The 18,858-nt window shown below is 46.2% G+C and overlaps 1 protein-coding gene across 5 annotated transcripts in view; it reads left to right on the top strand.

Moving 5' to 3' along the window:
• Positions 1 to 18,858, top strand: part of IFT56 (intraflagellar transport 56) — an 80,507-nt gene that overhangs the window by 10,221 nt on the left and 51,428 nt on the right. For 2 of the 5 annotated variants that reach the window (XM_073327300.2, XM_073327299.2), the window contains exon 4: positions 11,999 to 12,113. The exons of 1 other annotated variant lie outside the window; for it this stretch is intronic. In XM_073327300.2, the coding sequence (XP_073183401.1) occupies positions 11,999 to 12,113 (115 nt within the window). Of the gene's footprint in view, positions 1 to 7,278; positions 7,551 to 11,998; positions 12,114 to 14,295; positions 14,906 to 18,858 lie in introns of those variants that run through there. 2 more of the 5 variants (XM_073327301.2, XM_073327303.2) reach the window with 2 other exon arrangements.

The raw sequence follows: 18,858 nt of genomic DNA, 5'->3' as shown, positions 1-18,858 counted from the left end.
CCCATCTTCTGTAATTTAACTAATAATTTCCTGTGTGGTATCATGTCAGAGCTTTACTGGAGTCCAAGTATATTGGATCTACTCCATTTCCCTTATCTAAAAAATCAGTTTTCTTCTCAAAGAAGGAAAAGTCGGTTAATCTGGCATCATCGGCCTTTGGTAAACCCATGTTAAATGACAGCTTCCCTCTTCCGTTTACCTCCATGAATTTAATTATTCTTGCCTTCACAGTTTGTTCTAAAGCCTTGAACTTAGACTAACAGGTCTGTAGTAGCCTGGATCATGTTTTTAACTTTTTCAATATAGGTACGTCATTAGCTATTCTCCAGTCATACAAAACTACCCCAAATAGATTTATTAAAAATCCTTGATACCGGATTACTTATCTCATATGTCAGTTCTTTCAGTATTCAGAGTTGGAAATTATCCAGTCTCTTCCATTTGAGCGTATTAAGCTGTTTAAGTTTTTCTTCTACCTGTGGTAATCCGTATTTCTGTACACTCACTTCCATCAGCTGTCCTGCCTATGTTCCATTTTATCATCCATATTGAAAATGTAGGCAAAGCATTTGTTTTAATCTTTGGGCCATTCCTAGATTATCTTTAATCTTGTCTCCATTCACATTGCATAGCAGCCCAACCTCATCCTCTTTTTAATTATATAACTAAAAAACCTCTGATTTATTTTAATTTCCTTGGGAAGAGCTAATCCATGTTGACTTTTAGCAATTCTCACTTTATTACTACATTTTCTAACCTCCAAGATGTAGTCTTCTTTGCTGATCAGTCCCTTTTTGAATTACCTATAGGCTCTCTGCTTACTCCTAAAAACCTTTTAGAGGTGATTATTCATCCAACTGGGTCTGGAGCCTTTCCCCACAAGGTTTTTTTCTCCCCATCCCTATTCCCCTAGCTTGGGATGCAAATTGCTGATAATTTCATTAGAACAGCTATACAAAAACTCAAAGCCTCCTACACGTTTAAGTCAGTGATACTCAGTAGGCAGCCTGTGGGCCAAATGTGACCCACCAGCTCACTTGAAAAAAATGTTTATTATTAAATTCATGAACTGTGATGCTCTGCCAGTCATTTGCCTATGACTGCCTTAGTGAGTAACTTACCAGCAGTACTTAATTTGTAATGAAAGAGGTACCAGGGCACAGCCCTGGCAAGCCCCAGCACAAACTAAGCGTTGGCTGGGCAGCTGGAGAGCAGCAGCTGCTGGCTGGGTGCCAAGCTCTGAAGGCAGAACTGGTGCAAGCAGCAGCACAAAGTAAGGGTGGCATGGTGTGTTGTATTGTTACCCTTGCTTCTGCACTGCCGCTGTCAGCAGTGCTGCCTTCAGAGCTGGGTGGCCAGAGAGTGGCAGGTGTTGGCCGGGCAGCTAGCTCTGAAGGCAGTGCGACCGCCAGCGGCAGAGCAGAAGTAAGAGTGGCAATAGCGGTGGCTCTGCCTTCAGAGCTGGGAGCCCAGAGAACAGCGGTTGCTGGCCAGAGGCCAGAGGTGCCCGGGCTATCAACTGCCAAGCCTAGAGGTGCTGTGGCTCAGCCCTAGCAAGTCCTGGCACAAATTAAGCACTGCTTACTGGATCTTAAGTTCTTCTTTGAGTGCTTGTTCATGTCCATTCCAATCAGGTGTGTGCGCACCACGTGTTCGCCAGCCGGAAGATTTTTCCCTTAGCTGTGTCTGTAGGGTCGGCCTGTGCGCCCCCTCGGGTCGTGCCTTCATGGTGCCCCATATAGCGCCCTGCCGACCCCCCATCCCCTGAGTTCCTTCTTACCGCTAGTGACGGCTAGCTGAAACATAGCTCGCTCTTGCTTGCAAGTGCTTTGGCAGTGTCCTCTTTAGTTAATTGTACAATAGTGTAAATAGTTAGTTAGAAATAGTTGTAATTGAGTTTTGTTTGGGAGGTTCCTTCCCCCCTCCCCCCAACAACATCTTCCCCACCTCTGGGATATGCGCGGTTCCCCAAGGTTCAAACTCTGTGAGGACTGTGGCAAGTTTTTGCCCAAGAGGGACCCACACACTTCTTGTCTGCGGTGCCTTGAGGAGAGCCACCAAAAGGACAAATGGAAGATCTGCAAGGGTTTTCGACCTAGGACCCTTAAAGACGGGGAGCAGAGACTTAAGATCCTGCTGATGGAAGCAGCACTCTGGCCACATTCCAACCCTGGGTCCACAGAACCACGCCGAGTACTTGATCGTTGGTCTGCAGTGCTCCAGCACCGAACAAGGACCCTAAGGCCCCTCAGCACCACCACGGCTCCGCCAATAAAAAGCAGTCTTCAGTGCGGCACCACTTTCAGTCCCCAGTGCCACTAAAGAAGAAAAGGCCAGAGTGGGGTCAGTCTCCCCCTCTAAAGTCCAAGAGACCTGTGGCATCAATGAGCACCTCGAACCAGACTGCCTTGTCCCTCCAGCCCTCTAGGGTTTCGCAGACTCCTGCCCTGTCTGGGGTTCAGTTGAGTCCGAACCCCTCACGGTCCCCGGAACATCAAGGTGACCACTTCAAATGCCTCCGGTGTGGATGGGAGCTGGAAGTGGCTAAGGACCTTATGTGCCTCATAGTGCCGTCCTCCCTGCAGAGAAGGGACAAGTTGCCGGTGACTGCACAGCCCCACTTTCAGTCAAGGGGCAAACCAGCACTGATGGTGCGCCAATCCACATTCCTGGTGCACCTCTCCTCGGCACGGCCCACCCATGCAGGGGAGCTGCACCGATCTCCGGCCTCTCAGTACCGCTCTCCAGCATGCCAGGGCACCTCTTCTCCCTGGTTCTCCTACTCGGAGACCTCAGATGCGGAGGTGGACTCTTGTCGTTCTGATAGGACCAGGAGCAGGAGGTCCAGATCCCGTCGTAGCCATCATCCCTACCCGGCACTGTGGCCTCTGCCATCGCAGCCTTTGTCACAGTGGCCCTTTTGGACACCCTGGGCCTATCACCAGGGACAGGTCCAGGGCCCAAGGTCCAGGTCGGCGTTGGTGTCCTCGGCGTCCTTCGCTCCCCCACAGGCAACGCTGGCACTGCTAGCAGTGGCACCACTGACGGAAACACCAGCACCGCTGTTACACCCTCCCATCAGCAGCACTGCCGGCGGCTTCGGCTCCAACTCCCCGGCACCACAAACCGTGGGATACCGAGTGCCACAAGACCCACGGAGCATTGAAGGCAGTGAGCAAGGTCCGCTGCCAGGTCTCTCCTCCTCATCCTCCCCAAATGAAGCGGTCGCGGAGACATTGACGGCCCTGGCCCTGGAGGATAACAGGGCACTCCAACAGCTCTTACACTGTGCTGCCCAGAACCTGTGGCCTCACATACAATGGCTATGGGGATTGTAATGAGAAGGGGCTCCTGGTTGCAGGTCTCTGGTCTGCCCCACGAGGTCCAGCAAACCTGGATTCCCCTTCGAGGGTTCGGCCCTCTTTTGCGACAAAACAGATAAGTGACTCTATAGTCTGAAGGACTCAAGGGCCACACTGAGATCTTCGGGGCTCCATACACCAGCCCCTCAGTGAAGGCATCTCCAGCCACAGCCTCCCTCCAAGTTCTACCAACCCCAGAACTGCAAGGGTGCTCCTCATAGGAGGAATAGGAGTGGTAGAAGGAGGCAGCAATCCTCGGGGCAGAGCTCCAACCAGCCCAAGCCTCTGCCGGGCCCCAGACCCCCCTTTTGTAGGTGCGGTTGAGGACAGCACATCAGTACCACGACTGGATCCATCCCTTCTTACCTTCTCGTCCCGTCTATCCCCTTTCTACCGTGCTTGGTCCCTTATCACCTCAAACCGCTGGGTGCTCTGCATGGTGTAGAGGGGATATTCCATCCAATTCTGTGCTCTCCCGCCCTTCCACCCCCTTTCCCCATCCCTCTTCAGGGATCCCTCTCACGAGCAACTTCTAATACAGGAAGCAATAGACGAGGTTCTTCAGGGGCAAAGGCTTCTACTCCTGATATTTCCTAATACCGAAAGCCAAGGGTGGCCTCAGACCCATCCTGGAATTGCAGGAACTCAACAAGTTTGTCAAGAAACAGGTTCTGCATGGTCTCCCTGACCTCCATTATCCCCTCATTGGATCCAGGAGACTGGTACACCGCCCTCGACTTGAAGGATGCATATTTTCACATAGTGATAGTTCCATGTCACAGACGATACCTCAAGTTTGTGGTGAACAACAGCCACTATCAGTTTACTGTCCGACCTTTTGGCCTGTCAGCAGCATCTCGAGATTTCACGAAGTGCATGGCAGTTGTCGCAGCATTCCTGTGCAAGCAGTAGATACAGGTTTTCCTGTCTCTCGACAACTGGCTGATCAAAGGCCACTCCAGATCTCAAGTGGAGGAGCAGGTCAGGTTCATAAGAATGACCTTCCTTGAACTAGGTCTCCTTCTCAACGAGGCCAAATCCACACTGTCCCTGGTGCAGAGGACAGACTTTATAGGCGCAGTGCTAGACTCAACTCAAGCAAGGGCATACCTCCCAGAAGCCAGATTTTGGTGTCTGGGTGACGTCATATGGGGTCTCAGACAGTTACCTACAATCACGGTAAGGAGCTGCCTGAAACTGCTGGGGCATATGGCTGCTTGTACCTACGTAGTACAGCATGCCAGACTCAGACTTCGCCTGCTCCAGGCATGGCTAGTGTCAGTTCATCGACCAGCTCGAGATGCTTTGGACAGCGTTGTAACCCTGCTTGTCCAATGTTAGACTCCCTCCTGTGGTGGCTCAACCCTCAGGTAGTTTGTGCAGGAGTGCCCTTCGCCATTCCTCTTGTTAGTGACAGATGCCTCGGATCTGGGATGGGGAGCACATTTGGGAGACCTCAGCACACAAGGTCTCTGGTCTCAGGCAGACCTAGCTCAGCATATCAATGTCAGAGAACTGAGAGCGGTGCAGCTGGTGTGCCAGGTTTTCAGAGCCCTCATATCAGGCAGATGTGTATCAGTCCTTACGGACAACACCACAGCGATGTTTTATATCAACAAACGGGGGAGTGGGTGCACGCTCCTCTCCCCTGTGCCAGGAAGCCCTCATGCTGTGGGACTTCTGTGTAGAGCACTCAATATATCTGCAAGCATCATACCTCCCTGGGATACAGAACAAGCTGGTGGACAGTCTCAGCCAATTTTTTCATGGCCATGAGTGGTCCCTTTGGCTGGACATAGTGAGCTCAATTTTCCATCTCTGGGGCTTTCCCCAAATAGACCTGTTCATCTCGTGCAGCAACAGGAAGTGTCAGCTATTTTGCTCCTTCATGAATCACAGCCCGGGTTCCATTGCGGATGCCTTCCTTCTTCCATGGTGGGCCGTCTCCTTTACGCCTTCCTGCTGGTTCTGTTGGTCCACAGGGTGCTCCTCAAGATCCACAGGGACTGAGCCCTAGTGATATTGATAGCTCCGGCCTGGCCATGCCAGCACTGGTTCACATCGCTCCTGGAAATGTCCGTGGCAACTCCAGTCACCCTACCACTTGTCCCGGACCTAATCATGCAGGATCACGGCCTCCTCCGACACCCGAACCTTAAGTCGCTCCACTTCACAGCATGGATGCTCCATGGCTAAACACGGTGAAGCTGTCCTGTTCTGATCAAGTCAGACAAGTTCTCCTTGGCAGTAGAAAGCCCTCCACAAGGACAACGTACCTTGCCAAGTGGAAGAGGTTTTCTCTCTGGTTGGAGCAACACCATCAGTCACCAACGCTTGCCTCGGTGCCATTTATACTGGACTACCTCTCCATTTTATGCAACAGGCTCTGTTTATGTTGTCAATAAGGGTCCACTTGGGCACCATCTCCACCTTCCATCCAGGCGCAGATGGTCACTCAGTCTTCGCAAACCCTATGGTTAGTCATTTCCTTAAAGGTCTCCTCAAGCTCTACCCGCACACGCAACAGCCTATCCCAGCTTGGAACCTTAATCTGGTCCTTTCCGGACGTACGGGTCCACCATTTGAGTTACTGGTGACGTGCTCCCTGCTTTATCTCTCATACAAGGAGGCCTTGCTGGTGGCAATAACCTCAGCTAGGAGAGTGTCGGAGGTCAGGGCCCTTACATCTGAGCCCCCTTACATGGTATTTCATAAGGACAAGGTTCAGCTCAGGCCTCACCCTGCTTTTCTCCTTAAGGTTGTCTCCCAGTTTCACACTAACCATGACATCTTCCTCCCAGTGTTCTATCCTAAGCCGCATTCCTGCGGTAGGGAACAAAGGCTTCACTCAATGGTTGTCCGCAGAGCGCTGGCCTTCTATATAGAGAGAATTAAGCCATTCCGAAAGTCTGTCCATTTATTCGTAGCGGTGGCAGACAGGACGAAAGGCCTCTCAGTCTCAACCCAACGCATCTCGTCATGGATCACGTCATGCATTCGGGAGTGTTACGACCTGGCGAAGGTGCCCGCTTTGCCGATCACTGCACGCTCCACCAGGGCTCAGGCCTCCTCAGCAGCATTCCTGGCACAGGTCCCCACACAGGAAATCTGCAGAGCAGCAACGTGGTCCTCGATACACACTTTCACAATGCACTGTGTGATCACACAACAGGCCAGAGACGATGCAGCCTTCGGGCGAGCCATGCCCCAATCAGTGGTTGACTCCGACCCCACCTCCTGAACTTTGACTTGTGAGTCACCTGATTCGAATGGACATGAACAAGCACTCGAAGAAGAAAAAATGGTTACTCACCTTCTTGTAACTGTTGTTCTTTGAGATGTGTTATTCATGTCCATTCCAATACCCACCTTCCTACCCCTCGATCAGAGCAGCCAACAAGAAGGAACTAATGTGGAGGGGGGTCGGCAGGGCGCTATATTGGGTGCCATGAAGGCACGATTCCAGGGGGGGCCCAGGCCGACCCTATGGATGCTGCTAAGGGGAAAATCTTCTGGTTGGCATGCACACGGTGCGCACAAACCTGATTGGAATGGACATGAACAACCCATCTTGAAGAACAACAGTTGCAAGAAGGTGAGTAACTCTTTTTTTCATGTGATAGCATCGGCTGTGATTGAACTAGGACGCCACTCATTTTTTCATTAGTGTTGGAAATGTAGCCAGAAATAAATGTGAGTAGGAGTAAATGTCACAGTCAACAGTGGAAACTGAACTTTTAACCTAAACTGGACAGCGGATTTTCTTTCTGTTATGCCACCTCATTTAAATGCAAAACATTTGTGTTTAATATGCCAAACTACTGTATCTGTCTGTAAGGTCACTGATGTGAGGCACCATTTTGAATCAAAACACAGTAATTTCAACATGTCCTATCCTCCTGGCAGTGTTGCAAGATGTGACAAAATTGAAAATCTGAAGTCTTCATATCACACTTCAAATGTCATTCTCACAACATCAGTGACTGAACAGGAAAAAAATCAACGGCTGCTTCTCTTCATACATGTTGGTACCACCTGAAAAGAAAGTCTTTCCTAGCTGCCAAGTTTGTGAAGAAGTACACAGAAATGGTGGAGGAGCTTTTTGCCAGAGATAAAAACAAAGAAGACATTGTGAACCATGTGAAGCAAGTTTCTCTCTCTGATTCCACAGTAGCGTAAAGATTGGAGGTAATTTATAAGGATTGTCTGTCAGGACTGCTTTCCGATTTAAAAAACATGTCTCTTGCGGGGGATGAATCAAGCATTTTAAGTGATACTGCCCAGCTATCACTGTTAGTTAAATTTTTATGATAGTGAAATTTTCAAGGAAGAGTTTTTATCCTTAATACCAATAGAAATCTACACCACAAGAGAGACCATTTTTGAAAAGGTAAAAGGCTTTTTTTGAAAAAAAAAATTGTTTGAATCTGCAGAAAGTAAACTTGCTTGTTATAGATGGAGGTCCCTCTATGACAGAGAAAGAGAAGGGTTTTGCTTGACATTTGGAAGCGATACACCCTTAATTAAATACACTTCACTGCAACATTCACCAGACTGTCCTATGTGTGCCTTTCAGAGGAATCTTGAAATCTTTCTGACAGACTTAACAGGAAAGATATTGACCTTTCCCACTTTGCGTGTTCTTGCTACAGATGAAACTTTTACTCCTGAGGACATTCTGCGCCAAAAAATTAAAATTCTGCAAGTTTTATTTGTCATAAATAAATGCAGAGGTTCCAGCATGGCAGTGGGGAGCACAGGCCACCGGTTGCACGAAGATGGGAGATCACCCTGCAGCCACCCCACCCCCAGGACATGGACTCAGCGGTGCGGCTTCCCCCGACCCTGACACAGCACCAGGTCTGGGCCTGCCCCAGAAACACCCTGGGACTCTGTGCCAGGCGCACCAGGTGTGGGGCTGGCAGGCTCAACCAAGCAGGATCCAAGTGTGGAGGGGCTCAGTGTGGGGGGATCCAGGTGTGGAGTGGGAGGATTCTGTGTGGGACACTTTGGTTGCAGGCAGCTCAGTGGGGGAGTCTAGGTGTGGGGGGATCTGGATGCAGAAAGGCTTGTCAGGAGTGTTCCAGGTGCAGGGGCAATGGGACTTTGCAGGGGCTTCTGGGTGAAGGTGGATGTGGCTCAGTGGCGGGAGGTCCGGTGTGGGGATCTCAGCAGGGGTGTGTGTCTGGGTGCTGGAGGCGTGGGGCTTGGTGGGGTGGGGGTCTGGGTCAAGCTAGTTGGGGGCTCAGTGGCATGGGGGCTCAGGGTGGTGCAGAGGATGGGGCATCAGGATGGGAGTTTGAGTGCAGGGAGCTCAGTGGGGATGCAGGGGTGGGGTCTGGGTACAGGGGGGCTCCAGATGCAGGGATTGAGGTTCAGTGTGGTGGGGTTCGGGTATGGAGGGCTAGGGGGATGTACCAGGTGAGACTTGGCAGAGGTGTCTGGGTATGGGAGGTCTGGATGCATGGGGGTTGAGTGGATGGGAGAGCAGCTCCCCATACAGTGATCCCTCCCCCCACAGCTGAGGAGCAATGGGGGCAGGAAGCAGGGGAGGATGCTGAGTTTCCTGCAGCTGGTGGAGGTTTCTGAGGGTGGGTCTGACCCAGACCCAGCCACTCCTTGCAGGGGAAGAGGAAGTCCTATCCTCTCCTGCCTCTAGCCCAGCCAGGACTAGCAGCTGATCCCGGCTCAGGATAGGAGCCACTGGCTGGGGTGTCCCTAGCCCCATCGTGATTTATCTCTCCACCGGCTGCTCTGGGTGCCTGAAACGATGTACCTGTGCTGCTAGGGAGTAGTGCATGACTGTTGTTGCAACTTCCCTGTCAGAAAGTAATTTTTCTGCGGGGAAGCAAAGAAATCTGCGGGGGATTAAACTATCTGATGAAAAGTTTTAAAATGCAGTTTTATAACTTTAAATTGCAAAGGATTTGCTTTTATTTATTCATGATCCATTTGTTACCTCTGTCCATGGACCTTGCCCTTTTGAAGCAAAGAACATTCTTGATTCATTGATGAAGGTGCCTTTAAATTAGAAATTGTAAGGCTCCAGAGCTCAGATGTCCTGAAGGCAAAATTCAGAGAAGTGGGACTTAGTGAATTCTGGAGTCAGTATGCTGACCAGTTTCAGAATAGCCAGAATCTAGCCATCTATCTTTTAACAATGTTCGGATTAATGTACCTCTGCAAATCTGGGTTTTCTACCATGAATGTAATAAAAAACCAACACCACAATCGCCTGACAGATGAGCATCTTCACGTAATTCAACTGAGTATCAGTAAAGTTCAGTGACTTATTTAACTAATTCCCTAGACTTCCCTTTTTGAAATAAAAATCCATAGTTGACAACTTGATTTTGATTATCTTTCCATAAAACAACTGTGATCACCCGATCCAAGGTTACTTCCTATGACCAGCTCTTTTAGAATGTCCTCATCACTTACCAAAACCAAGTCTAAAATTGCATCACCTCTTGTTAGTTCAGTTACTACAAGATGAAGAAAACTGTCATCTATCACATCCAGGAATATCTGGGCTCTGCCAATATTAGTAGTATTTATTCTCCATTTTATATCCAGGAAATTAATCTCCCATTATGATACTGTTCCTTGTAGTATTTATCTTTCCTAATAATATTAGAGATCTCTACCATATCTCAGTCTAATCCTGGGGGTCTATAAGCAGACCACGAACACTATCCCAATAGAACCTCTTTGACAATCCTTCCCCAAAGTGATTTTGACCCAGACAGACTCTGTTTTGTTCATGCTATCACATCCTAATTCTGTAGAGTTTACTGCATCACTGATGTACAGTGCTACTCCACCACCTTTACCTTTATGTCTGTCTTTCCTAAACAGCACATACTCTTTTATACCTGTATTCAAATCATGATTACTATTCCACCATGTTTCTGTAATCCCGATAATATCTGGTTTGACCTCATCTACCAGTAGTTCCAGTTCTTCTATTTTATTGCCCAGATTCCTTCTATTCTTGTACAACCATGTCAGTTATTTCTCTCAGCCCTCCCACATTTTTCTAGCCAGATTAGGTACAGTCCTTTCACTAACATACTACAATCAATATTTGTACTTTTCTTCTTGCTGTCCATACTCTTACCTTCTGGTGTATTTTTATCCCTTACTGTATCTTCATTTAACTGATTTTCCTCCTCCTGCGTAGTGAAGGCAGGCATGGAAATTTCACAAGTCTTTCTCAACTTTCTCCCAACTTCTCCTAATTTTAAGCCTGTCTTATCAATTGTGGCAGCCTTGATTTCAGAAGGTTAATACCCCAGCTGCTCAAGTGAAGTTCATCAGTCAAGAAAAGTCTCCTTTCTGTAAATGTCTTCCAATGGTCGATCATCCCAAAACCTTCCTCATTCCACCAATCCTTGAGCTATCTGCTGATCTTCTTTGTCTTGTCACTCCTACATGCTTCTCTAGAGACAGGTATTCCACTGAAGAGCACCTGAGCTTCTTTAAGTGACTTACCCAGCCTAGCATAGTCATCGTTGATCCATTCAAAGTCCCTGATCACATAGATCTGTCTCTTCCTGGTGTTGGTATGAATCTGTCTTATGTTCTCTCTCACAGTCCGCTCTAAATTATCCTCATTTTTCCTGGGTCTGCATCTGCATCATCTCTTCCTCTCTTCTGCAGGGACTGGCTTCCTTTCTTTTCTTCCTTGCCACCCTTGCTTCTGCCTGTTTTCTCCTCTTTGTTCCCCAGTGCTGCAAACCTGTTAACTCAATTTCACCACCACTAGCCAATCTCTTCCTCTGCCTTGTCCTTGTGGTCACATTCTTCCATGGATCATCCTCCTCTTCTGTCAGTCCACCATCCAGGTCCTTTTTGTTTGGCAAGTGTCTGCAAATCTTGAATTGTCGATACCACCTCCTTTCTCCTTTCCTGCATTTCCTTCAAATTCCTGTCCCAAAAGTAGTTCATACCACTCACTTACCTTTTTGTATTTTGGAACAAATTGGCTGATCTGTATCATCTGGTAACACTTTGTCTGGTATCAGAAAGGGAGAGTAATATTGTCTACATCAGCGGTTCCCAAACTGTGGTACGCGTACCCCTGGTACACATCTCTGGGGGATACATGGGAGAAATTGTGTAATGGTGGATTTTATTTATTATTTTATTTATTGCATTTTTGTAATAGGCTACTCAGACAAAGCTTTAAAACTCTGTGGGAATTTGTTATATAAAATACGGTAGTTAATTTACTTCAAGATGTACAAATGAGAACACAGATACAGAAACACTGTTGAATAGAGCCCTCACTTCCAATCACTGTACAGTGTGGGTTCAGTTGCCTAGCAAGTGTTCAGTCTAACTGAGCTCAGAACTTAGGTTTTTTCAGTTGTATACATTGCACTGTAACTATATCTGTATGCAACAGTGAAATATGGACAGATGGCTAAAGACAGGTAGTGTTAAGAAGAACACATAAGGTATCAGTGCTGAGAAGGGATGGGATGGGGTGGGGTATGTGGGCAGCTGGTAGATTTGGAAGGGGGTATGCAATAAGAAAAGTTGGGAAACCTCTGGTCTACATAATGCTTGTCTTGCTGTCAAATGTCTGGGTCATCACAGAGAAAGTGTCTCTCAAACCTTCTGTCTTTCAGGAGTATGAGGCTTTGACCAAGCAACCAGGTTGCAACCCTGATGTCTGGGTGAACCTAGCATGCACTTACTTTCTCTTGGGGATGTATACACAAGCTGAACAGGCAGGCTTGAAAGGTGAGGTGTGTCTCTTGGATTGACTGTGGTGGGAGTTTTGGTGACTTAAAAACCCTTACAATGCATCCTACAGAAAGTATTTTATGCTTTTGGAAAGTAAGCTCTGAAACAAGAACATAAGAAAGTCTTGGTCAGGTGGAACATCTGGAATTGAAATGGTCTATTAGAAATAAATTTCTCCTGATTATGTAGTGACTTGGATAATGGAGTGGAGAGTATGCTTATAAAATTTGCAGATGACACTGAGATGGAGGAGTTGCAAGCACTTTAGTTACAGAATTAGAATACAAAATGACCTTGATAAATTGGGGAACTGGTCTGAGATCAACAAGATGAAATTCAATAAAGACGGGCACAAAGTACTACACTTAACAAGGAAAAATCAAATGCATAAATACAAAATTGGGAATAACTGGCTACATAGTAGTACTGCAGAAAAGGATCTAGGAATTATGGTGGATTATAAATTGAACATGAGCCAACAATATGATACAGTTGCAAAAAAGGCAAATATTCTGGTGTGTATTAACAGGAATACTGTATGGAGGCACAGGAGGTGATTGTCCTGCTCTACTTGGCACTGGTAGAAACTTCAGCTTGAGTATTGTTTCCAGTTTTTGTGTGCCACACTGTAAGAAAAATATGGACAAACTGGAGAGGGACTAGAGGAGAGCAACAGAACTGATAAAAGGTTTAGAAATCCTGACTTATGAGGAAAGGTTAAAAAAAACTGGTCATGTTTAATCTTGAGAAAAGAAGACTTGGGGGTGGGAGTGGTGGGGGGAGAACCTGATAACAGCCTTCAAATATGTTAAGGGCTGTTATAAATGATCAGTTGTTCTCCATGTCCACTGAAGTTAGGACAAGAAGTAATAGCTTAATCTGCAGCAAGGGAGATTGTTAGATATTAGGAAAACTTCCTAACCCATAAGGGTAGTTGAGAACTGGAATAGGTTACTAAGGGAGGTTGTAGAATCCCCATCATTGAAGGTTTTTAAGAGTAAGTTGAACAAACACCTTTCAGGGATGGTCCTGCCTCAAGTGTGGTGGGATGGACTATATTAACGCTCAGTGTCCTTTCCAGCCTTACATTTTTGTTATTTAAAGATCTAAAACTCAGTTTGTGATGTAGTTGTAGCGACAGGGAGTTACTGTTCTGTTGATTTTTTCCATATCTGTGAGCCAGTGCTACTGAAGCTAACTAGAGCAGCACAACTGACAGAAATGTAGGCAACAGTACAGTTGTTCTCCCTGACATGGGTAGGGCCCTATATAGACTTGGAGTGATTCAATAGATGATGTGCTGGTTTATGAGTCAGTGCTGAACCAAATCAGTTTAGACATTTGGGGGCTAATATGTGCAAGGTGCTGAGTTCACTTACCTATTGAAAACTTCTGTTGGAGTTGGGGATGCTCAATATCTTGCAGGAGGACTTGGCTGTTGCAAGAAAGGGTCCTAAAGTTCCCATGGCACTGTCTGAAAGAGGAGGGGTGAGAACCCAATTCCAATCCCATTCTGCCTGTCTAAAATTCTCACTGAAGTCTTACTTTGAGAAGTTACCCATCATTTTCTGTCTTATCTCAGTGTAGTATTTGAATAAGATCAAATTCCATTTAAAATCAATATTGGTAGTGAAGTGCCTAGTGGACTTCATGGAGTCTCTGACTCTTCTCCCTTTTCAGGATAAAAGCCCTGCTTGGAGTTGGGTGTTTTGTCTCTTGGTTTATTGTTTAGGTTCGTTGATTTGTTTTGGGGAGGAGGGGTTGAGTGGGGAGGGTGGGATTGTTCATGTAGTTGTGAGCTGTCAGTGTTGCAAGTGTCATTCTTGCTTTGGTAGAAAGGCTTTCTCAAAGAGGAAGGTTTCACAGCATTTTCTAAAAATGATCAAACCTGATTCACTAAACTGAGTTAATCCAGTTTGAATATGCTTGTGTACAGATAGTACAGTTCATTATAGCACACTAACTCCTCATTTATCATGAACTTTGGAGTCCTCTTTCAAAGTGAACTAAGTTTGATGCAAATTGAGTTAGTTCAGTTTTGTGTGCACGCAGTTGCTGTGCACTGCTTTGGCAGTCCAACTGCTATCCTACACTGCTTTGTGGGCAACTGTTAAAATGACCTGTCTGTTTACTTGTGTGCACTGCTCTGTTTACTTGTGTGCTCTGCTCAAGTTGACCAGATGTCTCCTCCCCTGTTTAAAAACTAGCGCAGGGTTAGAATTTGCCCGTTTGCTCATGGATATGAGTGTATCAGCCTTGCTGCAATATTAATCCAGAAGCCTTACCACATGCCTTTAATAGCCACTTAAAGCCATGCTGGGACCCTAGATCTCATTGCCATCTGGGGAGAAGCATCAATGCAGGAAGCTCTTGTGAACAACCACTGGAATAAAGATGGTTTTGTGGACATTGCTAAGCACATGTCTGCAAAGGGGCATAATAACTGAGATGCCTACTGATGCAAACAGTTCAGGAGAATGTACATTAAACCGAGGATACCAGGAAAAGCTCTGGCAGTGGAAATGTGACCTGTTGATCTTTTGAGGAGCTGGACAGGATTTTGATCAATTACAATTACACTACTGAACCTCCCACCCCCCCAAATCCCTGAGGACAAGAAGCAAGAGTCATCCAAGGATAAACACAAGGAAGCCAGAGATGAGCTGTTACCAGAAAGCCAGGATCTCTTTGGGACTCAGGACCCTGATGCTGGCCAGGTAGGAAGTGCACCCAACTCCCAGCCAGAAACCCAGCCTGGATCTGAGATCCTATTGAGGAAATCTTGTCATGTAAGAGTCTATCTTTACAATTTACTATTATTATTTTATTAATTATGCTCTAATACTGTGCTAGCTTCTGTTCTGAGTGCCTAACAGCTGCAGCCATTTTAGGCAGATGTGAACATTTTAGGCAGAGGAGAGCCTTTATGAGTCTCCAGCCCCTGCCTCCCTCTCTTCCTTTGGCCCACGCTGTCCATTTGGCCCACCTGTACACATTTTCAAAATGGTGGCTGCTTCAGCTGAGCAGTAGGCCTCTGTCTCATGATAAAGCCCCAACTTTCAACCATTTTGAAGTGAACACCCTGGACAGCATGTGCCTATCTATCTATTTTCCTTCCCCTCCCCACATCTTTCCTACCTGGCAAATGTCACCCTCCCCCAACTCTGTTTGCCAGCTCAAAATGGCATCTGGCATCATGGCACAGCCATAGTCTGTACACCACCTCCTGTCCCTCAGCAGATCTGAATACTGAAAACATTCAGTTGTCAGAAATTCAACAGCTCATTGAGACAGTGCTTACAGAAAAAAAAGTTTAGTTAGTATTCTCACTTTACATGAGGTAATTATGAACATTGCATGCCCATAAAGGTACAAAGACCACAGCTCCCTGCTGAGGTATAAGTGCCCTGTAACATGCATTCTTACAGGAAAAGAGCTTTACCTTAGGCATTGCAAAGCTCTTTAACTGCTTTACACAGGGTTTCATAGAAGGACTGGGAATATGAATGCTTCAGGCAGGCAGTGCAGAACACTGTTTTTGTTTCCAGAGGCTAAGACTGAGAAATTGCTTTATTTTGGTCCAGATGTTATGCAGAATAGCTGCACGGTATAGTTTGCAATTCCCTTCTTCTCCTGTAATACTTCTTGGTGAATAACTTCACAGTGTAAATCGCTGGCCTGTCCTTTTCTTTCTTGAATAAGGCAATTCTTTGCCTCCTGGTCACCTGTCTCAGTGTAATCAAGAGTCAGGACAGCCTAAAGGGGATGCAGTGGGGATTACTGTCCAGTTCACCCCCAGATGTCGCCCATTAACCTCTCTGACAACATATAAATGCCTCCAAGGCACAGCAAAACTGCAAACCCTAACCAGGATCATAATTTCCAACTAACACACCCAGCCTCCAAGGCACAACACAAATTTAAACATCATATACAAAAATCCCAATACAGTTCCCCTCATGCACACACCACTTAATATCTCTGAGATTACCCCAAGACTAGGAAGACTGTCAGGGAGGGAAAGCAGAACTATATATAAAAATAATGCTATAATAGCCTATCTGGAATTTGAACAATAACTGCTTGTGGTTTTTTTGTAGTTTTTTTACTCCCACAACCGTGGCACCTGCAGCAGCCAGACCCTCAAGGTCAGGACCTTTATCAACAGCTGAGCAGCTTGCCAACTGGGGTAGGGGAGACAGAGAACTCAGGATTAAATGTTCACAGACCTTATTGCAGACTCCCCAAGACCCCCCAGATCAATGAAGAGGTGGCTGTTGTACTTGAGGTCGGAGAGGGAAAAAGAAATGGAGCTCTCCAGAGAAGTAGTTGGATTGGCCAAAGACAGCATCACAGTCACCAGGGACAGTGTTACCTTGGCAAAAGACACTGTGGAGAAAGGTAGAGATGCAGAGACAATACAAAGCCAGAATGCTTTGCTGCAGCATGTGCTGCTGTTGGGGCAGCAGGCAATGCAGTGCTCTAAACCAGGACCCAGCCATGTCCTGTAGCCCCTGGGCAACATAGGGTACTGGGAACATCAGCATCTGCTCCCTGCATCAGCATCTGCTCCCTGCAGAGGCCTTTCCCTTCACAGACCCACGCTCAGAAAAGTGAGATCAGTTGCTCCCGGGAGCCGAGCTCTTTTGAGCTACCTAGAACTCCTGATAACTTCGAGCCTCACTACTTAACACTGGAAGGCCCAAGAACAAGAAGTGGCAGAGGCCAGGCATATACTCGCTTGTGGCTTATGCCCCTCCCCTTGTGTTCTGCCCTTCACTGCATTGTGTCACTTTGAATTTTGTTTTATTATTGTTTTAATTAAAGGTTTATTTCTGGTGTTATATAATAGACTGTTTAATAATGAAATCTGTAAAAGATTCATTCATAAAAGAGTCATCAATGCATTTTGGAAGAAGGACTTACCCAGCAGAGTTTAGTAGCTCTGTAGGATAAGCAACTTCAGTTGTGGAGCTCTTAAGGTGTACGTCTTAAGAGCTCCACAGCTGGGGATGTGTGCCCTATGGAGTTCCCAATCTTGGCAGAACAGGGTTGGCTGCAGTGAAGTTTAGGAGCTCCACAGAGGAGGTGCTTTCTGTAAACTCCCCTCCTCTTGATTTGAATATGAACAGCTCCCTGTATGCAATCTCCTTCTCAAAACTCCCTGTTCTTCCTGCCAACTGCTGCCACATACATCTTTACACAGAGAAGGAAGAGAGATTTGTTGTGATAATTGGGCCTACAAATTTACTCTAAACTGTGAGCTCAACTGTAAAAAGAGAGTATTAGTTCATAAGATGTCACAATAACTGTCCTATATCAACAAATGTTGATGAGAAAAGATGCAAAAGTGAGACAGACTGAATTAGTCCAAACAGAAAGGGCTATAGATATAACTTAAGGGCTGTGTTAAGATCATGCTTGGTAAACAAGAAGAATGTGAATCCAGAAATCAATGAACCAAAGTTGGTGTGCTGGATATTATGCCTAATGGTGGAAAAAATAATGAGGAAATGGGCTGTTCTATCCATCACTCCATTTTGGGGGACTTAAAAAAGAGACTTGGGAGAAAAATTGGCTACTGGAGCAAGCTTTACCATCGTGGCTGCCACTTCCACCATCTCCTGGGACCTCGCGCCTTTGTCGTCCTGATCCTGAAAGATGTCCTGACAAAACCATGCCAGAGAGAGGGAGCCAGATGACATCTCTTCCTCCATCAGGTTTGGCTGAAACCTGAACACACCTGGGAGGAGAGATTTTGTCTCTCTCTTGCACCATTCCCATGTGTTCTTTTTCCTTCCCTGCCTTATATCTTCTCTCTTCTATCCTTCTGCTTTTTCCTTCTGTATAATAAAAGTCTGGCTTACCCACCCAAGACTGCATATTTTGCAACATTGCTAAGCCTGTGACCAGAAAGAAGCAACTGAAAGGGATGCCCTACAAAGCCCAGTGCTCGTACAAGTTTGCCAGATCTCAGAGTGGCTGATAAGATTGTGTGCTGGGCATGTGTTTCTCCAGCAATGAAGTTGCAAGTGAAAGTCAGCACCAGAGACAGAAGCTACATTTTCTGTTTCCACACTCCACTCCTCACCCACACCTTTTGTGTGTTTTTTTTCTTGTTTTGTCTTCTTAGAAATGAGATCAAATTTTAACAGCAGCAGCAATAACAACTCCAGCCCATCTTAACTAATTTATAGAATCATAGAATGGTAGAACTGCAAGGGACCTCAAGAATTTTTTAGTCCAGTCTCCTGCACTCAAGGCAGGACTAAGTATTGAGTGGAGGGGACTCTTATATTTTTCCCCAAAAGGACAACAGATATCTTTAATACCATCTAAGGCTGGCGGTCTAAAAATTCTCTCCAGCTAAAGGAACAAGGGCTGTTGTTAAAAAGAAAGCCTTATTTACTATTTTACATTTCAAATGCTTTAACTGTGTTTTACTTTTCTGTATCTTTATTAAAAGGTTAAAACGATTTTAATGGTGTATTTGCCGTGGTACTCAGCAGACAAAAGTCTCTGTATACCAAATCCTGAAATTTATTTAAAACTCTTTAATGTTGGACAGTGACTAGGTTATAATACCTTCGACACTTTCGGGCCCATTTATTCCATCTTAATTGATACAATAAGTTAGAGCTGATTTGTGTTAGCAGGCCTAAATAGATAGTGTTGTAGGAGGGTGGCGTAGTGCCTGGGTTCTCTGCTGTGCAATGCCTTGCCTCATAATTCCAGGAATATT

Source organism: Lepidochelys kempii, chromosome 1, assembly GCF_965140285.1.
Source record: "Lepidochelys kempii isolate rLepKem1 chromosome 1, rLepKem1.hap1, whole genome shotgun sequence".
NCBI classification, from domain to species: domain Eukaryota; kingdom Metazoa; phylum Chordata; order Testudines; family Cheloniidae; genus Lepidochelys; species Lepidochelys kempii.
Note: the sequence above shows the minus strand (reverse complement) of the source record. Positions and strands in the feature narration are given on the sequence as shown.